General features: G+C 45.8%; 2 protein-coding genes across 3 annotated transcripts in view; both read right to left on the minus strand.

The window, feature by feature from the left end:
• Positions 1 to 258: 258 nt before the first annotated feature.
• Positions 259 to 8,994, minus strand: CDCA7 (cell division cycle associated 7). 2 transcript variants are annotated; one of them, XM_061563269.1, is made up of 10 exons: positions 8,692 to 8,994; positions 7,250 to 7,402; positions 6,348 to 6,482; positions 5,500 to 6,081; positions 4,888 to 4,965; positions 3,809 to 4,018; positions 3,445 to 3,585; positions 3,047 to 3,196; positions 2,568 to 2,704; positions 259 to 1,576 (listed from the first exon to the last, which is right to left on the minus strand). In XM_061563269.1, the coding sequence occupies exons 1-10, from the start codon at positions 8,707 to 8,709 to the stop codon at positions 1,546 to 1,548; spliced, it is 1,635 nt and encodes a 544-aa protein (XP_061419253.1). In that variant the 5' UTR covers positions 8,710 to 8,994; the 3' UTR covers positions 259 to 1,545. The 2 variants fall into 2 exon arrangements, with proteins under 2 accessions (XP_061419253.1, XP_061419255.1); XM_061563271.1 differs by having other exon boundaries at positions 3,809 to 4,015; positions 8,692 to 8,990.
• An 8,062-nt stretch (positions 8,995 to 17,056) lies between these two features.
• MAP3K20 (mitogen-activated protein kinase kinase kinase 20) overlaps positions 17,057 to 23,229 on the minus strand; it is a 38,546-nt gene continuing 32,373 nt past the window's right edge. The window contains exons 11-12 of the mRNA XM_061563272.1: positions 22,371 to 22,568; positions 17,057 to 21,722 (exon numbers count right to left, since the gene is read on the minus strand). Of these exons, the coding sequence (XP_061419256.1) occupies positions 21,552 to 21,722; positions 22,371 to 22,568 (369 nt within the window). The 3' untranslated portion in view covers positions 17,057 to 21,551. The remainder of the gene's footprint in view (positions 21,723 to 22,370; positions 22,569 to 23,229) is intronic.

The raw sequence follows: 23,229 nt of genomic DNA on the forward strand, positions 1-23,229 counted from the left end.
GTTATGGATTGGTACACCTTGTACTGGAGTGATATCTTAAGCCGTTGTTCCACAAGTCATCTTTAAATTAACACCACTTGCGATATTGGAGGAATTTATCTTTTACAAGAATGTTTTCAGTGTATGCTCACCTATATTTAATTGTGACCATTCTGTACATGACTGGGAGTCGTTGAATCGTTAAAATCCCCTTTTAGTTGAACAAATTTCATCCTAGCAGAACCTTTTTCCAAAAGGAAAAAAAATGTAAAGCAAAGAACCACTTAAGAAACTTTATTCGTAAAATAAGACTGCTCTTGCAATCACAGTACAAGCATTGTATAAACACCAAGCAATAAAACGGAACCGTGCAACAGAACAAGCAGAAAGATACCCGAAACCCATGGAAAATGTACACACAATTACAGGAAAGGCACCCTGCCTAGTCGAGCAAGAAAATGTAACCACTCGAATCAGTAGGCATTTTCCTTATCAAATCCTTTCAATTCCAGACAGTCACAAGCCATCAACTGCACTTTTTAGGTTATAAACATCGCAAAAATGTTTACCAGAATGATATACATCTATATTACAGGTCATAGCTGGTGTTTTAGGCCAATTGTTTTGGTATGTTAACAGTAGTAATTCAGTACGTGCCATTAATACAACTCAAGTGTGTGACCAGTTTCAAGTTTTCAGAAATTGGTCCAAGAAAATCTAGTAAAGTGTGAGTGCTGTGTTAAAATTTTGAACGTGACATTAACTTCAAGGAAATGAACGACGCAAAAAAATCGGTTACTTTTGAATAAGACAAGCAGGTTAACATAACCTGGTGTAAGTATCTAGTTTATGTTAGCAGAAGCAAAAATATATATTTGAGAAATTCAAAAGCTTTATATGTAAATTGATGCATGGTGATGAAACAACAGCTAGCTTCCCCGTGAGTCAAGATGAGACCTCCACAAGTAAAATGAAAGCAACGCACCAACCCTAGAAAAACAATATTATGCCTTTACCCACTGAATAACTCTGTGCTCGGCTGAGCAGAACAAAGAGCTCAAAAAGTGTATTGCCCAAGTGCCAAAAGAGTGATGCATTGTTTACGTGCAAATTTTGTTTTAGAATTCGATAAAAGATCACAGAAAAAAAAATCTACCGAATGAGTTGACGATGTTTTTAATTAGGAACTGCTGTTTTTGTATCAAGTTCTGCGATTTCAGCACTTGTGCAAAATTCCAAGTAAGTCGTGTTCCATAATAAAACCAACAGTTGACGTTTTAAAATCCTAAATGGCACGCAAGCGATCTTTCAAATACTCAAAAAGGTTTTGCTCAGAAGATGAGAATAGGAATTGTAAAAATACCCATCGGCCTTGTCAATATATTTAGAGGATTTTAACGGTACGAAAGTCACGCAACAATAAACAAGTTTTTTTTCAGGGTTTCTTTAGGCGGCCCTGCGAAAGCAACAATGTTAACAACTGCGTTTTAGATGGCGAGACGGCACCAAAATCGCCTTGGGCCGAGGGGTTCTTGCGCCCAGAAGTGTCAGCAACTCCAAGCCACCTCAGTCCTCATCGTCAATCTCCTTCTGAAGGCTGAGAACGAGACGCCACAGCACAGCGAATGATGATAATGTTATGCAGTGTCACCAATCAACGTTGTCATTAATACCCAGGGAAGAACCGATTAGAGATGCGACTGTTGAAATTATGAATCTGATCCATCGACTCGTCAACTACGTGATAAAATTAGCTCATCATTTTAATTCCTCGTGTTCGTTGTATGCTGGAAACCGTGTCCACCATTTTAAAATGGCCGTTGGCCAAACGATGACACATGTATATTTTTAAAAATTAAGAAACGTTATCGATTTTTTCAGGAAGTCTGGAGTAGAATACAAGGAAGCAACTTTCCATGGAGAAACAAGTGAAGCTTGCAGAAGCTACAGAGCAGAGGAATAAAAAAAAATTCTAGAAAATATTTATCATGTCCACTGGATTGCTTTATTTCCACAAGCTCTCTCTTGGCAAATACTATGCATCCCCACATGATTGAACATAAAGCATTCAACTGACCGACAATCCACAGTCGAGGGATTATTTGCCACACAAGGCAACTGATATTAATCATAGCTAGGACGTCCTGGAGGGCACCACTTGCCCAATGCTCCCACCTGCTGGTGAGGCCTGGTGACACACCCCCATTGGAAGCTCAGCGTTATAACCTTGGCTACCAGGACTCTGGCCTGCAGCACTGAGAACCAACCCATCTGTGGCGGTGATGGCGACGACACACGCCTGCAATCCAGCGCACTTTGAGGGCAAGTGTCGGTGGATCTCTTAGAAATTATTAAACTCCTAAACCTGTTGATCTGCCAAGTGGCCAGTAGATATGCGCAATCAAGCAGGTCCGAGAATCCATTTGTGCCCGTATTTGATTGTCATTCCCTGATGTGTTGGTGGGTTTTCCCCCCTCCCCCGCCAATCGGCAATAAACCTGGTCAATATTTGAATACGCACGCCTTGCCTTGCTCCCAAGGAGGGTGTGCCTATTCATCAGCTACTGCGTTCACGTTTGGCCACCCACCTCTCCAGGTAGGCCTGCGCGTTGTTGTAGCCGTGGTACTTGGCCAGGTGGATGAGGATGCCCGTGGCACAGCGGCCCTCCCGGCGGCGGCAGAAGCTGCAGTTGCAGATCCCGCGGCATATGGGGCAATGCCAAGCCTGGATGAAGGGGTAGAGAGGGTGCGGTCAAGCACAGCGAGCAACAGTATTCACCAATTATTGACTTCCGCTCTCGTACTTGGATAGATTAATAATCACCATTCATGGGCAACGATTCGATCCGAGAACCAATCGATTTTTGCCTCTCCACGGCTGTGTCGTCGTGAGGGGTTATTTGCCCAGACTCAAGTGTAGTTTTACGCCAACCATCACAACCCCAGGTGTATCCTTGCTAAATTCCCCCCCATTAAACTTTCAACAGGCTCCCTTCTGGTTCAATCACGAACTGGCACGCGCACTCTGTGCAATTGGCTAGTGGGAGTGGTGCAGACAGGGTCGTACGGGGTCAAGCAGGGCGGCGCGAACATCCTCGCCGTAGCGGTTGCGCAGACAGGGCCCGCAGAACTGTCCGCGCACGCCCCAGCATTCGGGGTTCCGGCAGCAAGTCTTCGTGTCAGATGTCTTCTGACGGCACTGGTGGCACGTGCTGCCCTGTTGACACAATTTTCAAATGTTACATTTTTCCATGAAACTTGACGAATAGCCACGGGGACAATCTGTTACGAGAAAAAGCTGAAGTGGCACTGCCGAGGGCTTGCGCACCGTTACCACGAACGGTGAAAACCGGCGGCTCGGTTGGTTCGGCAGCGGAGCAGGACTTGCCGAGGAACTGAGATCAGCCAATACCCCCCCCACCCACCCCGTATCTTCTCCGCCCACATTTTCTAACAATCACTCACGTTGACTTTGTCGTAACTCTTGTCAGAGGTGGAGGCGGCGATGAGAGTCAGCTCGTCTTGGGTGATCTCGTCCACACTCCGTACGACATGCAGGATGGCAGAGGTGCTGCAGAATCCGCCGCGTCTCCTATGGGGTCGATACTGACACACGAGCAGACAAAGACCGCCACCCACGTAGCATTTAGTAGACCGCTGGGGGAAAGTGTTGGTAGCGAATAACTGATCAACCAAAGGCCGAACAAACCCAAGTTTCCATTTATGAACTCGTTCGTGCATTTAACTATGTACCACTCAGATGGGAGCCCTAATAAGAGTCCAACTCCCAGCCCCGTATGTCATCGGGCAAACCACTCCCCTCCCTCACCTCATCGTCACCGTCATCGTCGCTGTCCGAGCTCTTGCGCTTGTAGCGGAGTCGCTCCTCCAGCGAGCGGTGGGGCGAGGACGGTGGTGACGACGACGCGCGGAGGCCCAGCGAGCGTGTGTTTGTCCTCGTGCTCCGCTCCGGGTTGCGCCGTACGGGACCGTCTGATAACCCGGGCGTCATTGCTTTTGGGGGCCTTCGGGCCTTCTGCTGGGGGAAACAAAATTCAGAGAGGAGGGTTAATTGTGGCTTCTGTATTGTTGACCACTCACTGCGATGTGTGCACTTATCTCCAGCTGCATAACTTCCACAATGACTCTCAATGCATAGAAATATCTCGACATCGATTGAATAATGCATGGGCACGAATGTGATTACCGGCATCTCTACCATGAAGCGAGACCACGGCCAAGTTGAGGAACTTGATGGAATAAAGACAAAACCTGATAAGAACTGAAACACCAGGGTGGAGGATGAGCGGCCCCGCTTAGAAAGAGGAAGTTGTGAACACGGATATGAAAGACAGAGGATCAAGGTCTATGAGGGACCGGGCTGTTGCCTTCATGGCCCCTCGACTCTGGAACGCTTTTGCCAAAAGTCTCGACTTAAAACATTTCTATTCAAGAAGGATTTCACCTAATTTCATCTTCAGTCTTGTGCTCTCATTTTACTATTATTAATAGGTTTTTTATGCTGTTTATTTTTTATTTGTATGGAAATTGTGTACAACGCTCTGCGATCCATGGATGGAGAACGCTACATAAGTCTAATTTATGATTATTAAGGGGAAAATGTAAGGAAGAAAAGACTGATGTGTGAGAGTGGTACAGTGGCAGTTTTTTGATGGGCGACTGCATTGACCGACACCGTGGCAGTCTTCCTCTTCTCTCGTACGGCTGATGTAGTAGATGCAGAGCGACAACTACAATTTTATATTCATGTGGTCTAACCAGATAACAGCGTCAGGAGCAGCGCGGAGTAGTGCATCGCTGTGACATCTCTTTTGTATTTGTGGATCGGGCAGCATTGCGTCGTTACACGTACGGTTACCGTAGCAGTGCTCGTCTTATCATACGCACCGAGGGGGTTGACGATTGGACGGAAAACTTTCCCATCAGCCCCGGCATGGTCTTCAGGTCCGCCATGAGTCGAGCCAGCTGCAGCAGAGACGGCAGTATAACAGCGTTGTTAAGAGCGCACCACCAACATACGTGGCTGAAAGTTTTTGTTTGTACGAAAAGACCGCACCTGTTAATCCACTTATCTGTAACAACATTTAAAGTTCTATCGATTCCATTTGCAATGGGACTGAAGTACAACCTATAATTACATCAGTACGATTGAGCGGATTTCTAATGCAGCATCCTAAAGGCAGCAGACACGACAGATATATATATACATACACACATATATACACCTATGCCATGTGACCTGGGCTTGTCTGGCACGAGTTTAAAAATCGAAATAACATCTATGCCAAGGCCCTCTAAGCAAACAATAGTGAAAATCAGTTAAAATGTATGGCAGTCACACCGGACATTTTTGGGGTGTTTTTCTCCAGGATAAACAATGATTCTGATTGACAAGTCACATGACTAGGGAGGGGCACAACGGAAAGGCATTTCAGAGATCTTTTTCTTATTCACAAATCTTAAAACTCCCACCAATTACACCGTCGCTCCACTGCTCACCATGGCCTTGTTCTCCTTGATGTTGAGCGCTCGCCGCGTCAGGAAGTCCATCTTCTGCTCCAGCTCGGCCTCGCCTTCCGAATCGGAGCCCTCATCCATCGGATCCACCTTTTCTGTCGCCCGCGCGCCGTCCCTCTCATCTCGCACTTGCTCCTCCACCTCGTCGTCGACGCTGCTGTTGTTGTTTTTGTCGCCTTGGGCGACGCTTGGCTCGGGTCGCAACTCGTTCTTGCACGTGCGTCTCTGCGATCGCCTGGTCGGGTTATCCTGGGCGAGCTCGGTAAGCACAACCACCGGGAAAACCGGAACGGCGATGGCTGCAGCCTTGCACGGCCTCCCCCGCTTGCGCGGCGTTACCGAAGAGTTCGAGCTTGCAATGACGGTGGTGGCAGGCGGTGAGGACTTGTGGTTGTCGTTTTTGGTTGGGCTGTTGCCGGTTGCTTGCTTGCCTGCCACCGGGAACTTGAGCATGACGCGGAGGCTGAATGGGCGGCCCCTGCCTGGCGTGCTCTCGCCCGGTGCTGCCTTGTCCAGCTGCGGGACCTCCATCGAGTCACCCAAGTCCGACTCGGACTCCATCGACTGTGAAAGGAAGTACACAGTTTGGTCACTCAATTGCCACGTCAGTTTATAAATTTGCCGAAACCAATGTTTTATATGCCCGACTCGATGCACGTAACACGAGTGTGCTGATCAAATTCACTCATGATAAATTTTACCATGGAAGCTCACCGGGAAGTAACGACGCTAAGATGCAGTCGCGACTCCCGCTTGCTCCCATCGCTCCATCGCTCCCGTCTCGTTACGTCACTCACACCGACGACCCCCCCCCCCACCACTGTACGCACCATGGTGCCAATCATGTTGCTGAGGTTGACGTCGCTGTCGGTGAAGCCGTGGAAGGTGTCGTTCTCAGCGTCGGAGTCGTCCTGGAAGAGCTTGGCCAGCTCCCGCATGCACGCTGTCTCCTCGGGGCTGCGTACCTAGCGACATTGCACGCGCGTCCAAACCGCGTTACACGATCGCGTTTCACTCCGTGGTCGGGCCCCATCTAGAGATGCCAAACCAAGCCATTGGGGTTCCACTACAAAGTAAAATAACTAATTCAGTTTAATTAACCAACGTGTACTCCTAACTAACGGGTTTCCAAAACAGAATAGTTTAACTTCAATAATCCGCCATTGACGTTTTGTGCTGGCAGTTTGTGTGTTCATATTACAGGAGCGACCGATTAAAACAATATGTAATTTGGTAGAATGTATCATAGGTTAAATACGTAATTGATATTTGCCGAATAGCTGGCTATCCTCCATCCCACCTCCTAATTGATGTTGTGTTTATGGTTGGGCAGACAGCCTGTGCTGGGACTTTTATGTCCAAGTGGCAGAAGCATGGATTGGAGTAACTTTGACTTGATCGGAAGACTGGGTCTGGAGAACAGTTGCAGGAAGGTTAGTTGCATTTGGGGTGCCACGATGGCGAGATGTTAACTACCTTGCCTGGTATACAGATGGTCGTGGGTCCGATCCCGACGCCTGTACATTTGAAGTTTGAATGGTCTCCCCGTGGTCGCGTAAATTTTACTCTAAACATGTGTTTAGAGTATTTGGCTGCTACACATTTCCACGAGATCAGCCACCTCATTGAGCTATCATTTATGGCCAGGTCGCTTCTGAAAAAGAGCTATACAGCTCAGTGGGCCTTACCTGGTAAGATAAATAAAAAAGTGTTTTAGTTGATCTGTTCTCACCTGCCCAACGCTGCTGCTGCCGCTGCTGAAGTGGTCGGAGGACGTGCAACTGTCCGAGCTGTCCTCCGATGTGGTCTCCATTGGGACCAGCTCGGTCTCACGGAAACCGCTGAACTCTTCTTTGTCGCTGGGGCAGCCGAAGAGAGAAGCCAGCTTCCGTGTTCGTAAGGGAGAACAAAATGTGCACAGGTGAGACGAGAGGTGAAGTGGAGAAATAAACCCCAGCAAGGGCATTTTGTTATAACTTTACAAGAGTTGTGTCTGAAAGAACCATGGATTCGTGCAGTCACGAAAGCTTCAAATCAAGATTATGTCTACTCATTGATCCGTCTGGGCGGTGCTTGGATTACCACCCCTTCGTATGCCGGGTGGCTTTCACACGAGCCACTTCTATTTCCTACTAGACAAGTGAAAACCTTAAAAATAAATGGACCAACCATCTTAAATATTATGGATCCTCCTCCAAATCCGAGTCTTTAAGACAATGCTGCTTTCCTATACAAATAAATTGTACAATGATCCAGCAGTGGATTGACCATGTCCGATGAGGACTTATAATAATAAATTGGAACCTTAAAAGAGACTTAGATTGTCGCAAGGTTCAAGGAAAAATCACGCAAGCCACTCCCCCACCGCCGTGTTTATGAATGAATGGAATGCGGTGGTGACGTAGTTTTCCCGCCACCAGATTTCCCGCGCTAATATGCGAGCGACCTTTAATGTTCGCCCTAAAAACACACGACAATGTCAAGTTTCTAACTCAAAACTTGGTGATTTTTTTAGTTATCCACTTAAAACTGCAACGTACGTGCGAGACCGCTCGTTTAGAATTCTAAATTCGCAGACACTGCACTTCGTGCGCTTTCTTCAAGTTATTCGTCAATTTCCATGTGGTGGTCACAAACTACGTGTGGTGGTGGCCACGAAAGACGTGGCTTGTAAAACTTTAAATGAACCGAAGCACTTCATACACACGGGACGTAAACCGCACTGCACACAGTACCATTGCACTAAACAATACAGGGCAATCCATATACTGCATTGTATGTTCTTACAGTACTGTATATCGCAACGCTTTGAGATGCAAATGTACACACCTGATGCAAATCTAGCCCGTTGTGCTACAATCAAAGAGTATGATAATGTAGTCTCCTCTTGACGAAACCACCCTGAAGGCCCCCCTCACGCAGTGTTAGGAATGTTACCATACTTCACCACTTTGGTCAGTGCGGATCGTCGATAAGAAGTAATCGAATGAGTACAACCATCACTCAATGGGCTAAAACACAACTTTGCAACTTCAGTACCACGGATCGTAGCTAAACAACCAATCTCGCACTGATACAAGTAATTTTATTTGAAAAAATGAATGTGTTACACGCCACGTGTTTACACCGAACACACAACACTACGGCACATTTAAACACGATTAATATACACACCTCTACCGTCGCAGACATGACGTCTTCGTACTTGTTTCTCTTGCTTCTTGCAACGAACGTAAAAAGTTGAAGTTGTTTAATTGAAGTAGCGACGATAATTGCAAACGCCACTCCGACCAGGCGCGCAGCCGAAGAGAGCGGCCGGACCTCGCTTCACGTAAACTTTAACTACGGACGGTACCACTTTCATAATAGGGTCCACGCTTTAGCCTATAAAATCACATCTACGTTACAATTCGACGAGATTAAGCAAAGAGCCACCCTTTAAATAATTAACCATAATACCTATTATAATTATTAGTAAATCTTTCTTTATATCGTTAAGTGGTTATTGACTATGCAGTGTCCGTAATAAAACACCCCCGCCGCTGTGATGGTTTCGTCCGTAACGATCAATCATTGCGGTTGAAAGACCCCAAATTTTCGCGGGTAAATTTTTAGGTGCCTAGTGCGGCGGAGTGCCTGACTCCCTAGCACGAATTTAAATTACTTTACTCTTTGGTTCTTTCGGTAAAGTCACGTATAAAAGAGAAAATAATAAATTAAATAATATTTTCTTTCGTTAAAGTCACGTTTAAAGAGAAAATAATTTTTGAAATAATATTTTCTTTCGGTAAAGTCACGTATAAAGAGAAAATAATGAATAATATTTTCTTTCGGTAAAGTCACGTATAAAGAGAAACGAATTAATTAAATAATATTTTCTTTCGGTAAATTCACGTATAAAGGGAAACTAATAAATTAAATAATATTTTCTTTCGGTAAAGTCACGTATAAAGAGAAAATAATAAACATGTAAAAAAATGTCATTTAAATTTATTATTTTATTTATTATTTTATCTTTATACGTGACTTTACCGAAATAACCAAAGAGTAATTCCTGCAGTCACGAAAGCTCCAAATTAAGTTAAATAATTACTTTGCCCGTGCAAGCATTTTAACTGTTAATACTTTACGTCCCTTTACACAAACACACTGCTGCACGAACCGCATCTTCAACTACAAACTCACCCCCCCCCCCCCCCCGTGACCACGTGGTTTCTGGTGTGGACTCGAGTCATGTGACTTGGACTCGAGTCAGACTCGAGTCATGAATTTGATGACTTGAGGCTCGACTTGGACTTGCATAACAATGACTTTGTCCCACCTCTGGTGGTTTGTCACATTTGGGATTTAATGTTGCAAACTTTGCAAATCTGTGCTATACTTTGCCATCGCTTTTGACTTACCGTACGAAGTTGTCACAACTCTTCAACAACGCAAGATGTTAACTACCTCGCCTGGTATACAAGGGGGTCGTGTTTCGATTTAAAGCTTTCGTGACTGCAGGGATTCATCTTCTTGGTTCTTTCGGTAAAGTCACGTAGAATGGAAATAATAAAAATAAAACATAATAAAATACAATTCTCACGACGTTTCGGCCACAACGCAAGCAGCCGTCCTCAGGTGGAGAACAGGTCTGTCGAGAAGACAGAGTCAAGGCGCTCTTCCCCCCTCCATCCCAGCAGCTTAAATAGTCGCTCCAAGCCTGGGGTGTGTCATTCAGAGGAACACAAACAGGCAACTAACTATGTTTTGTTGAAGAGGCTGTATTTTAGGATTGTATATTATGGCTAGTTTACATTTTATATTGTATACTTATTAAAATGTTACATACTTTAGCCCCTGAGTATAAGTTAGACTTTGTAATTTTAGTATAGTTAGACTGTATACCACTTATTTAAGTTTTAAGATTCCTACATGTTGAATGTATGCACCTTCCTGCCATAGTAAATTCCTTGTTTGTGCAAACTTTCATGGCGAATAAAACCCTTTCTGATTCTGAGATTTGTAATCTCTAACGTCTCCCACGACTCCGTGACCCACCGCAGATAAGGTGAACCGTTTCTGTGCCACATCTTGAACCGTGAAATTTCATAGACATGGACATTTTCGAGTACGTATGTAATGCAGTAGATTGGACGTGTTATGTTTATTGGGGTAATTCCATTGCTTAGCCAGAGCCTTGCCCTCCACCCGAAATCCTGTTTTCCTCTGGGACTCTTCAATGCTTCCATGCCTGTTCAGCACCTTCACACCACCCTACTCAGACAAGCATAGTGAAGTATGGTTAAACAAAAAAAACTCACGTGTACCATTATGCTTCGAGGCAAATAATGTTCACAAATTATGTTGGGTTATGTTTACACTGTATATAGTTTCGTGTCGAACGGGGACCTATTTTTAACAGAAGAGGTACATTGCCCATATACATCAGGCAGTTCACCAGCATTGATTGAAGCAAGCCCGAATCTACTGATGCGACAATGAATATCGAAACCAGTCCAGAGTTGGCTTGAGTTGAACGATTGCTGCCTAAAAGACGTGCTCCCAGAAGGCCGTATGGCCGAGGGGATGTGTACTAAATACTTCAAATTTGTTATAAAGTGTAGAAACAAATATGGGAAGGGGAAGCGTTAAGTCTGCTTATTTATCTAATTTACCTACGTGATCCACAGCGAAACTCGATGATGGTTATTATTGTGAGTTACAATGACAAAACAGCCACTACACCCACAGTTGCATGCATTAAACAAGGCCCTGCAGACGCCGTGTCTTTGTGACAACATTCGGAAAGTAACGGGGGTGGGAGGGGGGTAAATGTTTGCACGAGGATGTGGAGCGATGGCGTGGTCGTTTGCAAACAGCGATAAAATCAGCAAACACCCAGTTCGATACCTGACCACAAGACCCCGCCCCGGTGTGCCAGGGTATCGAGGGGTCTTTGTCCCCCTTAACATTTTAGATGGTCGTTTAATGTCATTAACCGTGTTTTTTTGAGAGTTTCCATGAATGTCAAATTATAAATACATCTTCTTGATGTATATTTCATTTCGTACTAGAAATACAATTAGACCTCTCGTAAATGTTGAGCTGGGACCACCACTTCCTGAACAGTGCCGTTGCATGCATGGGGTGGCTTATCTGATGGGCTTCCACTAGGTCAGTTCAGTCTAAAACGAGGCTGGTGTACTGGCTTATGATGGGATTCTCAGTTTTCTTTCGTTGTATAAAAACGTATGCAAACATTACTTGGGCTCTGCTCTGCTGAGTAAAGATAAGTAACTTAATAGACTTTCACCTGGGAACAAAAAAAACGCAGTGAAATGAGTCGCTTACTTTATTGCTTCGGATATTTTTTGAGAGTCGATGCCACCACTCCTCCCTCAGCAGCGAAACATGAGTCTGTCACGCTCGGCCATCATGTCAGATCTGTTAGTGCCCACGTTCAATAGACGCGCGACGAAAATACTGTAGTTCTGCAAGTGGTCAAAATGAAACAATCGATAACAGGATTCTCCCAGGGGTATGCTTACAAAGCTCACCGCCTTTAAATAACGTACTGCATCCTCTTTGAACAACGCGAAGCACCCCATTTCCCCCCCCCCCCCATCAAAAGCAAACGGAACCTTTTATCATGCAAATCCTGCAGGCAATTAGGCGATTGTCAGAAGCAAAAAACAAAGCTGCATGTAAAGAAATGTAATTTAGGGAAGGCACAAAAAATGTACAACAGAAATGAGTAGCCCACTTATGGCAGTCATGGGTGTTTTAGCTACACTTTGATTGCAACGCTTCGCATTTCTCAGTGGGACTCATTTACGAGCTTTTTGTGTCCTGCGTGAAAAAAATGGCACGGGGCTCAGAAAATAACGCCACAGACACTGGCAAGTGCATGCGTCGGCAAGACAAGCGACAATTTCACTTGTAAATGTCGTGAAAATAACGGCAATGAAAGGCGCAGAAATTGTCATGTTTCGGGGACAGCTTAAATGGTAGCTTTGACGTATGTTTTTGTTGAATTGCAATTGCACGCTGAAATGATGTGCGGCGAAGTGAGAAATTACTATGATCGTATCATATGTATGGACACACGCGCACACAAGGTAAGTGTATAAATAGCGTTCAAGTGAACTCGAAACGTTTTCCTGTTCAAACGAGCGTGGAGCGGTGCTTCTATACATTGGCGGCCCTGAGTCAGCGGTGAATTTTCCACATTCCTAGGTTGGGGCCAAACTTTTCATGGACTGATCACTGGTGAATTGTTCACCAAATAAGGTGCTATCCTATTAATACTCGTTTACTGCTGCTCCTGGTTGGCAGATGGTGTGCTGCTGTATCAACCCTGGTATACAAGCACATGGCGTGAATATACATCCTAATTTACCCTTTTGGACTGGTTGACCATCGACGTTTTCCAGGTGTTGTAAACGTTTGACTGCAAGGTGGCCAAGAATTGTCAGTGCCCGTTGTAACCTCATCGTATGCGTGGGGTTTCTTCACCAGGTTTCGCCAGGCACTTTGGCTTCTTCTCACATGGAAGTCGATCTCTCTTTAAGGGTATTGGCCAATATCTCAATGCAGGACTCTCCTGACAAGTGGCCTTGAGACGTTTGTGAAACTTTTTGGGGTGAATAAATGGGTTTTATGCTTTGGCTATACATTTTCACTGCCGCCTGTCACTGCTCTAACATACATGATTATATCGTGATAAATTGGCCAAAGCGCATCACCGTGACGGAGACATAGGAAAGTTTGTTTTGCCAAAAATCGGATGAAAAGGGAACATTTGTCATCGCACGAATTGGTCCACGAGAGCGCTTCGTTGCATTTTGTTGTTCGTGAGTGCCATCTACAGTCCGACTGCGCGATGCCTGCCGCTCTGCAGCACTGCCAAAAGAAACCAGACACCCCGACAAGATGTGCTTGATGGCGCCAGCAAGATTAAAATAAACGACCATAGAGAGGCTCGGCCACAAGTACCCAGCCATTGACCCCACCGACCATCTGTGCCGGGGGACCACCCTATGAGTTGCGGTGTAACTATCGAGTGTGCAGGCGGTGCGACTGCACGGGCCCATGGGCCAGAGAGGCAACCGAGCCCACGAAGAGTGCGGAGATTGGACAGTGGGCCCGTGCCAAGCGTAGTGCATCGCATCATGCTCCTGTGTTTCATACACCATCACCATTGTCTATTCACTGTTGAATGAGGGCCTCTCTACGCTGTCACCATCCAGCGTGGTCAAGTGCTAAAACTATCCGTCTCGCTCCTCCTGCACGTGGACTGATCTCATCACTCCACCTCTGCAGTGCTCGTACTCTGGGACACGTTCTCTCTTTTGGCTGCCATTCCATCATTAATCTCGTTCATCAGCCATAGTTCTGGCTAGCCGTGTGTCCTGCAGTAGCCCATTTGATTTTCTTCACTGTCAATATTTCTGTGATTTGTGTTTTTTCCCCCCCTGATGCATGTGTTTCTTTGTTATATATATACACACACAAAGTAATAATATAATTGCTCCAACAATCTGAAAACAAGATCGCTTATGCTGTGGCTTTACTTCACAATTACAGACAATGGTGCAAATAAAATAGGATGTTTAACACGTAGGCTTTCACGACCAATATCATCCATAATGCAGGTTTTTTTTGGGTTAGATCGCATAAATATATAAATGGGTCGTCAAACCCGCCACCACCCAACACATTTACAATATTGCGGCTTTGCTCTCCAACACACCGATGTGCTATACTGGTAACGAATTGGTATGTCATGTTTACGTGACAAACCTTACTAAATTGGCTGTGTCGGGTGGTGGCGGCTTTAACGACACATTAATATATTTACACGATCTAACTAAAAAAAAACTCACTGCATTATGGATAAAATAGGATATTTATGTGTTTCCTGGAATTTTTTTTGTTATAGCACTAAAAGGGAAATACTGTTCTGATGTTTCGGCTGGTTGTCCATTTTTAGGGCATTTTGTTGTTCAGAGCGAGTGTTAACTTCTAACTATACCGAAATGGAAATGTGGGATGTAACGATTGGTCTCCCCTTGCGATGTAATGAATTGTTTCTATGCATTTGTAGTAGGTTCAAGGAGACTTGGACGACGTAGTCGGAGACACACTTATTTATTGAACTACAGTTGTATATTACAGGCCGAGATATACAACACTTGAAGGGGTATCGGCCCCTTCACCCGTCTAACAGCGCCTCTAGCGGCTCCATGAGTCAAGTTAATCAGTTGCATATGGCATTCAAAACGTCATTTACACGCACAATTGTATCGTGAGTTTATGAATCGACTTTTATCGTAAAATCTATGCCGAGTGACATTGCCTTCCAGAAAATTATTCATTCGTGCTGTACTACATATAGACGCGCAATCTTTAAGTGGGCTTGGGCAGGCCACGCCACGAGATGGGACCACGGGCGTTGGTTCCAGACGGACTTGGAAGCCAAAGAAAGTAATTACACCTGGGATCACGTCCATCGCAGAGATGGAGCGATGGAATTATCTCGAGTTCAGGAGCTTGATGGCTTGTTGCATTCCAGGACCGCGATATGGGTGCAGCGGTGGAGGAGGACTTGTCACGGCCGATGATGACGATGAAATGTTGAATGAAGATTTGCTAAGTAGTACACTTTGTCTTTACCTAATGGGGGTGGCCTATATTCCATGCCAAGTCATTAATATCTTTCTAGATTTGAAGCTTTCGTGACTGCAAGGATTCATATTCTTAGGTTTTTTCGGTAAAGTCACGTAGGTAAAAACTTTAAATTAATAAAAGGAAAATAAAAATAAAATAAAAAAATCACGACGTTTCGGAGGCAACACAAGCGTCCGTCTTCAGGTGGAACCGTCACAGCACGATAGCTGTATCAAGTAAGATATATTAAAAAAAAAAACAGTCCTTGTATATATACTGGTTGAGGGTGGGAGGAGTCAAGACAGGCACCTGGATAAAATTATTATTGTGAGGTTCGGTGCGGCTGAAGCACGCTGCTAGGAATGAGCCTTTGTTGTGTAGACTGGTTGAACTGGGAGGTTCCAAGAGTTGTTAAGGTGCGGCTCATTAATATCTGTAGCTTAGACCCTGCCTCACAAGGGAGGGTGGGTGTCAGCAAAACTGGCAGAGGACATTCAAGGGCTGAGCATCTTCCCGTGATAACGATCAGCTCAGAGCCATGCTCATGTTTGGACTGTGTGGAGCGTAGCCGGCCTAATTTGGGTCACTGACGTGGCTGTGGTATTTAGAAAATCCCACCCGTAAATGTTCTACCCCAGTGTTTTATTGTAGTTTGCGCTGTTTTGAGTGCCTCCAAACGAGACATTGTTGCACACTCACCTCTCAGGATCGCTCTTGAATTGACTTACTCCTGCTCGAACGTACGGATCAGAAACGTGGACACTGACAAATAATATAGAATAATATCTGAAAAGTGTGTAAAGAAGGAAGCACGGGGACATGGCATGCTTGGAATTACACTTAGAGACTGAAGGAGGAACAGCATTCGATAGCGTATGCGTGCTAAAGACATAATTCAAATTTCGATTTAAAGCTTTCGTGACTGCAGGGATTTATATTCTTGGTTCTTTCGGTAAAGTCACGTAGAAGGGAAATTATAAAATAATAAAAATAAAACATAATAAAATTCTCACGACGTTTCAGGCCACAACTCAAGCAGCCGTCCTCAGGTGAAGAACAGAGCGCTCTGTTATGTTTTTTATTTATTATTTTATGATTTCCCTTCTACGTGACTTTACCGAAAGAACCAAGAATATAATTCAAATTGTTAATAAATGTAAGAGGGCTTGGCCCAGAACACATCATGACTGGAATAAACAATGGCTGGTGGTTGACACTAATGACAGAGTGGCAGCCAAATGAGAGAACATGCCAGCAGGTACGTTGAATGGAGAGATGGAGCGATGATAGCCCACGTGCAGGAGCTCAACGCGTTGTTGCATCAAGAGACCGAGAGATGGCGACAACTCAGGGTGGCCTTCATCCAGCAGTGGACAGATCATGGCTGATGCTGATTTGATTAGAGAATAATTTATTTTCAACATTTGGTGAGTACAGCACATCTCGTGGATGCAAAGGTGATGTAAACTCTTTTCAAATAGGAATAATAAAATATTGATCCTTACACGTGGGATTCCATCAGCGTAGGAACTGATAAATTAATCAAGAAATGATTTGTTACACTCGTAGCAAAATAATGAGCATCCTCGTAAATGATCTGAGTTCACTATCCGCTATGATGTCTCCACTGCTGGATGAAGGCCACTCCGTACCATCCCTCGTGATGCCAAAACCCCTCTGCTCAGTGACTGAGTTCACTCGACAGATTTTTTTTTACTCTCAGATTTCTTGAATCCATCGACCATGGAAGCCCGAATGTCGATTTTGACTCAACGTAATGAAGTTACCCCACACTGAGAGCCAAGTGGCTTCAATACATCAATTGAGCACAATGCCAGTGTAAACAGACTGGAGGTCATTTGATTTTGTAATCTGGCTCGACACACAATTTCACACGACTCTTTTTTATTGAAAGTTTTCTCAGGCTTGGCTTATAAAAATGACGAAAAGTATTCACATGTGACTTCCCAAAGTTGTGCTCTCCCATACGGTCCAATGTGGCGGGTTCACAACTCGTGTCCTTCGGAACCCTCGTACGATCCACAATTCACGTTCACCAACATTTCCCATTGACAGATTAAAAAATAAAATAAAAACCCATCACTTCGGATTGGTTCAGCTCAGGGACCTTGAATTATTCAGCAATTCGCATCAACCACAGTCACCTTATACCAGCCAGACTAAAAAAAGCGAAACACCGCAGTAAATGGCTCAACAGATCATTAACAGTTGTGAGGTACAATGTGGGCACCCAATTCCTCGGGCGAGCGTGCAGAGGTTGTCCCAAAAAGTCTGGGTTAAAAATGCCATCGTTTTCCGCAGTAAAGAAACGTAGACATATACAGCCATTTGTTAATCCACCGCTTGCTCGATGAAGGCCTCAAGGCGCCATGTGGGGCGTGGGAGGTTGTTTGACTATACTTCACCACGCGAGGTGGTGCGGTTTGCGGGGGGGGGGGGGGTCCTAGAACGGGTTCAAATATCACTCGCCGATTGTAGCCATATGGTGGCCAGGCTCATAGAGCAGTGCGCTAACCACTGCGCCACTCATCCCCAGACATGTACATTCTGTATTACTCTTCTTTTTCTCAACTAAAAGTTCCAATCGTTGAGTGGGACTGACTGCTCGCAATTTATTTCTCCACGTTACCGCCCCGCGTTAAATTGTAAGCGCTAGGAGCTGGATGGTGGGATTCCTAGGGGACTGGAGTTTGTGCCGCGTGGCCTCCTTGAGCACTCGAACACGCACAGAGTTTGTGGACTCCGCTCGTGTACGGGTGGATCGCACTGACGTCACTACAACGTATACCCATTCAGTGTTTTAACGTCGCATAGATGAGCCAGCTCTGTGTTCTTCACGGACGCATGAAACCTCACACGGGGTTTTGTTGCTCACGGCAAACTTCACTGGTCGCTGGAAGACCAGAAGGTGGCACGTGACAAGTAGCCACTGCCATAGCGGCAGGTATCCTGGACGTGGTGTGCCGGGTGTGAACATATTGTCAGTGGTTGCCGACGTGTTCCGACCCGGCTGAAATTAAACCCTCATCAGAAAGGTTGTTACTGGGGTTAGAGGATCACACGTAAGACGCAATCCAATTATTTTCGCATCCAAATGTCTCCTTTGTACCATAATACAATTTGATAACTACAACATTCTGTACCTTTCGTTTTATTTTTTAAATCCCCTTTGTCAATCCACTGCTGGATGTAGACCTCTCCACACCATGTCGATCATGGTTTATTTAAACTTACTTCACCACACTGCTTTATGTAAGTTGGTGAAGGGGTGCACTTGACACGATCAGATATCACTGGCCACTGATGTTCGCCATTGTCAGGAATCGAACTCAGGGAAGCGAGTTCATAGGGCAGTGCGCTAACTGCTGCACCACAGCTCCATCACCCACTCCGAGACATTTGCATTCAATTTTTTGCGGAACGGATGAATCGCTGCCATCTGGCAAATATCCCTTTGTAAGCAAATGTGAATCTCAAGGGTTAGTCCTAGTCACATAAAGTATCTCAACAATGTTTTTGACACTCAAAAGATTAATAATAAAATTGTGTCTTATCATGTGTGGGACATCCAACTGCATGGCAAGGGAGATACCTGTAAGAGGCAGAGAATAAAATATTTAATTTCGATTTAAAGCTTTCGTGACTGCAGGGATTCATCTTCTTGGTTCTTTCGGTAAAGTCACGTAGAAGGGAAGTAAAAAAAAAACATTTTTATTTTATTACTTCCCTTCTACGTGACTTTACCGAAAGAACCAAGAAAATAAAATATTAGTTTACCCTTTGGCACAAGTGCTGTTGTCGAGAGCACCTTTTAAGACTGACCAGCACAGCACACAAGGTGGTGATTTGCCTAGAAGTGGGCATGCCTGATCACCTTTGTCTCCCCAATTTTCTGATGTCAACTTGGAGGAGGCAAGGTTCAGTTAGTAATTGCCACTGGTCATCGTCCACAGACAGCTATGACACGTGACGACGCATCGGCTCATCTCGTTGCATCGATTATTACCCATAATATAGTTTTTTTGGGGTTAGATCGCGTAAATATAAATGTGTCGCTAAACCCACCACCCGACACAGCCAAAATGTAAGGTTATCAGGTTGTAAATGTTGTGGTTTTGCTCTCCAACACACCGCTGTGCTGTACTAGTAACGACTTGCCATGTTCTGTTTACGTGACAAACCTTACTAATTGGCCGTGTCGGGTGGTGGCGGGTTTAACGACACATTTATATTGATGCGAAAACACCTATATTATGGATGATATTGGTCGCAAAAGCCTACGTGTTAAATCGATTATCACGCTCACAATACATGCATCCAGTCACGCGCGTGGAAATCAAATTGATTTCAATTCAATAATAATTTGTAATCGGTTTACGTGAACTGGAGGTGCTATAATTCTGTACAGTATTCACCACTGTAAAACGTATTAATGAATCCTGACACTTAATAGTGAAAATCATTGAATCGTTAATGGGGGAAAATGCCTACACAGGAGTGCAGTACGCTAACCACCACGACAACACTCACCACAATGTGTATACATATATTCATATAAAATACACGCAATGTTATTTGTGAATAGTACAGTTAAGCTGCATGTCTGTTAATAATTTAGCCACGGCTGATGACTGATCAATAGAATGCCCACGACGACTTCGAGCTTGCATCCACAGGACGGCTTTTTGGAAAAAGCAAAAGCAGATGCAACCAGGCTTCATGAACCCAAAAGTTCACACATGAGCTGTGCAAAATAATTAAGCGCAGTTAATACAAATGCAGTGGTTTTTTCTCTCTCTGTAAGATTAGGATAACCTCCAAGGCGGCTCCATCCCACGCAAGAGGTGCTTCTCAGCTGGCTGGGATGAGGCTCCATGACCCCTGACCCCCATGACCCGATACGATGAATGTGGCCTCCTAATATGGATAATGACCATGCCCAATATTTACCGTCATCTATAGCTTATGAGACACACCCCCCCCCCTCGCCGCGTATTTTAAAGCAATATTTTAAGGTTTTGTCTTACAACCCGGTCGGTGTGTGTGCGCGCGATCATATTTGTGTGACTTTATTGATATCGGGCACATGTTCCGGGCGCGACTTATTTTCTGGAGTGTCTTACAGTCCAGAAAATAGGCGATTATCTTCTACGGCACGAAGTAGGGTATCTTTGCCTTGTGTTTGTGTGTGTGTGTGTATTATATACATAGAGACGACTGTGACTTCTTCAGGAAGTCCCTTGGCCTTTGGAGCCACTGATGCCATGACCGCTCCATTGCAGTGGGCCTCTCCACTTCTCTCTGGTCCATCCCCTGCGTCGTTCAAACGGAGACAGCTTCAATCGCGTCCAGTGTTTGATGCTGTGGCCCACCGTGACGTCATACTCTAACAATGCGAGTGGAGTTAAATGTTGCCACTAATACAGTCAAGCCTATGCTTAAAACTATTACAATCTAAAACCAATTGTTTCATATTACCCCTCCCACCAAAACAAATCGGGCCCAGAACTTATTTAGTTTCACTTATAGGGAGGTAAAGCCTGACGCTGTTAATCACTTTAAAGTCTCAGGCTAGATGCTTACTGACATATCATCCCTGTCATCAGTAAACCGAGTAATTCATCTTCCGTGGAGTGTGACGCTGGGAGCAATTGGACAGAGCCCACACGTGGTTGCTTGTACCGGACTAAATGAAGTGATTTTAGTTGTTGTTGTTATTAGACACGTAATGAGCCAGGCCATCAATGTGATCAAGCGACATACGAACGACGCGTAACTACACCCAGTGGTCGACAGTGCAGAGACCTCCCCCAGCTGAGAGAACTTGTATTCGGGAGCGGGATTCGGGTGGGATTGGGATCGGGTGTGAGAGGGAGATCAGGATGAGAGTGGGATCAGGGTGGAAGTGCAATCAGGGTGGGAGTAGGATTAAGGTGAGATTGAGATCAGGGTGTGAGTGGGATCGTGGTTGCGAGTGAGTTCGGGGTTTTTAGTGGGATCAGGGTTATGAGTGGGATCGTGCTTGTGAGTGGGATCGTGGTTGTGAGTGGGATCGTGGTTGTGAATGGGATTGGGGTTGTGAATGGGATTGGGGTTGTGAATGGGATTGGGGTTGTGAGTGGGATTGTGGTTGTGAGTTGGATCAGGGTTGTGAGTGGGATTGGGGCTGTGAGTGGGATCGTGGCTGTGAGTTGGATCAGGGTTGTGAGTGGGATTGTGGTTGTGAGTGGGATCGTGGTTGTGAGTGGGATTGTGGTTGTGAGTGGGATCGTGGTTGTGAGTGGGATCGGGTTCGACCGTGTCACAGTGGGCTGTGTGGACTGTGCACTTCATTTCGTCTCTCGTTCTCGCATCGTCGCCGCTCAGTCGTCATCCCAGCTCGTCCAGTGGAAGCGCGGCCCCAGGTCCAGCTTGACCTTCTTGCCCTGGCGCAGGCTGCCGCTGGCGCTCGCGTTGTGCTGGGCCTGCAGGTTGACCTGCAGGCCCGAGCTGAGCAGAGGGTGCGTCGGGCCCGACGTCAATGACAGGATGTCCTGTGACGGCAGGAAACACGAAGGGTGGGAGGGGGGAAGGGGGCGCACACAGAAGGGGCGATTGTATTTGGGGCGCGGAAAATTAACTCCACATTTTACGCTCGGCCGTTTTACGGCACCGGTGGGGGAACGTTTCCCTCACCGAGGCCCAAATACAACTTTCAAAAGGCTTTGGCGTGCCAGGGATTAGCAGGCGGTAATAATAGTATTAATAACGCGAAAAATTGGTTGTTCGTTGGCCGAGTGCGAAGAGGGCCTTGCAGTGACAGAAGTGGATGAGCGAGATAAAATTAGCAACAGATCATTACCAGTTCAAAAATGCTTCCCCTCTAGAATCTGATTAATAAAAAATAAGAATTTACATTTGCAAAGGCGCATCTCAACCGTAGAACCCAAATGCGCCTTGGATGGAAAGCAGTCAGCAAAGGCACAGCGCTCCAAGGCTAAAGGAGCTGCAGTGGAAAAAGGCCGATGACCCCCAGGAAAGGACGAGTGCAGGTAAGGTGTTTGCAGTGACGGGTATATTATCCATAGCACAGTTTTTATTGGGTTAGATCGCGTAAATATATAAATGTGTCGTTAAACCCGCCACCACCCGACACAGCCAACTAGTAAGGGGGTTGTCACGTAAACAGAACGCGCGTGTACCTGCAGCCCTTGCACCACGCTCTGGATGCCGTCGCCGCTGCCGGACGAGTGGCCGGAGCTGGAGCCACGGCGCAGCCTGCGCCCGCGGGCCTCGTTGCTGAGGCTGAAATTGCAGGACACCTCGGCGCTGTTCGTCTCCGCCGTGTGCGACTCGAAGTAGGACTCGCGCGAGAGGCTCATGGCCAGCGGCACGTAGAGCTGCGCGGGGCGACAAAACAGAAATAAGAACGAAAGTTAACGGCGCCGTCAACGCGGCAGCGAGCCGTTGGCGTTGGCGTGGCTGCCGCCTGAGCGCCGGTGAATTTGGATTCTCCTGACGAAAACCTGGGAGGTGGGGATTTATTTTCCACTGTGAAACTACCGCGTGTTGGCGGCGTAACCGTGACAACGCCATACGTCACGTGCACGTGCGTTGTGACGTCGTGTGGCTACGTTGTAAGTACGTGTGCCCGTGAACATGTATATTTTGTCTCCAGGTGTCTACATTTATTAGTTTCTATTGCTTTTATCTCATTAAACTGAATATTGTCTTCGGATCTTTCTTTTCTTGTTTTCTCTCTCTCTCTTATCTCGCCAATCTGCATATCTACGTCTCAGTGAGCCGTATCTCTTAGCGGCTCCAATAACCTTCATGAGCCACAGTTGAAGAACTCTGGGCTAGAGAATCTCGGGTGAAGCAGTTCGGTGGATTCATGATCCTGCTGCAATCACCGATTCACTCAATTCACTCTCTTTCACTTGTTTATTGCTTCCTTGGTCACTCTTTCATTGCTCCCATCGCAGTCATCGCCGATGTCGCGGACTCTTGACGAGGTGAATGATTGGTGGCAGCGCGGGAGGTTGACAAGGTGGAGGCACC

The sequence above is a fragment of the Lethenteron reissneri genome, chromosome 31, assembly GCF_015708825.2.
Source record: "Lethenteron reissneri isolate LAM-NWPU_2019-01 chromosome 31, ASM1570882v1, whole genome shotgun sequence".
Classification (NCBI taxonomy): Eukaryota; Metazoa; Chordata; class Hyperoartia; order Petromyzontiformes; family Petromyzontidae; genus Lethenteron; species Lethenteron reissneri.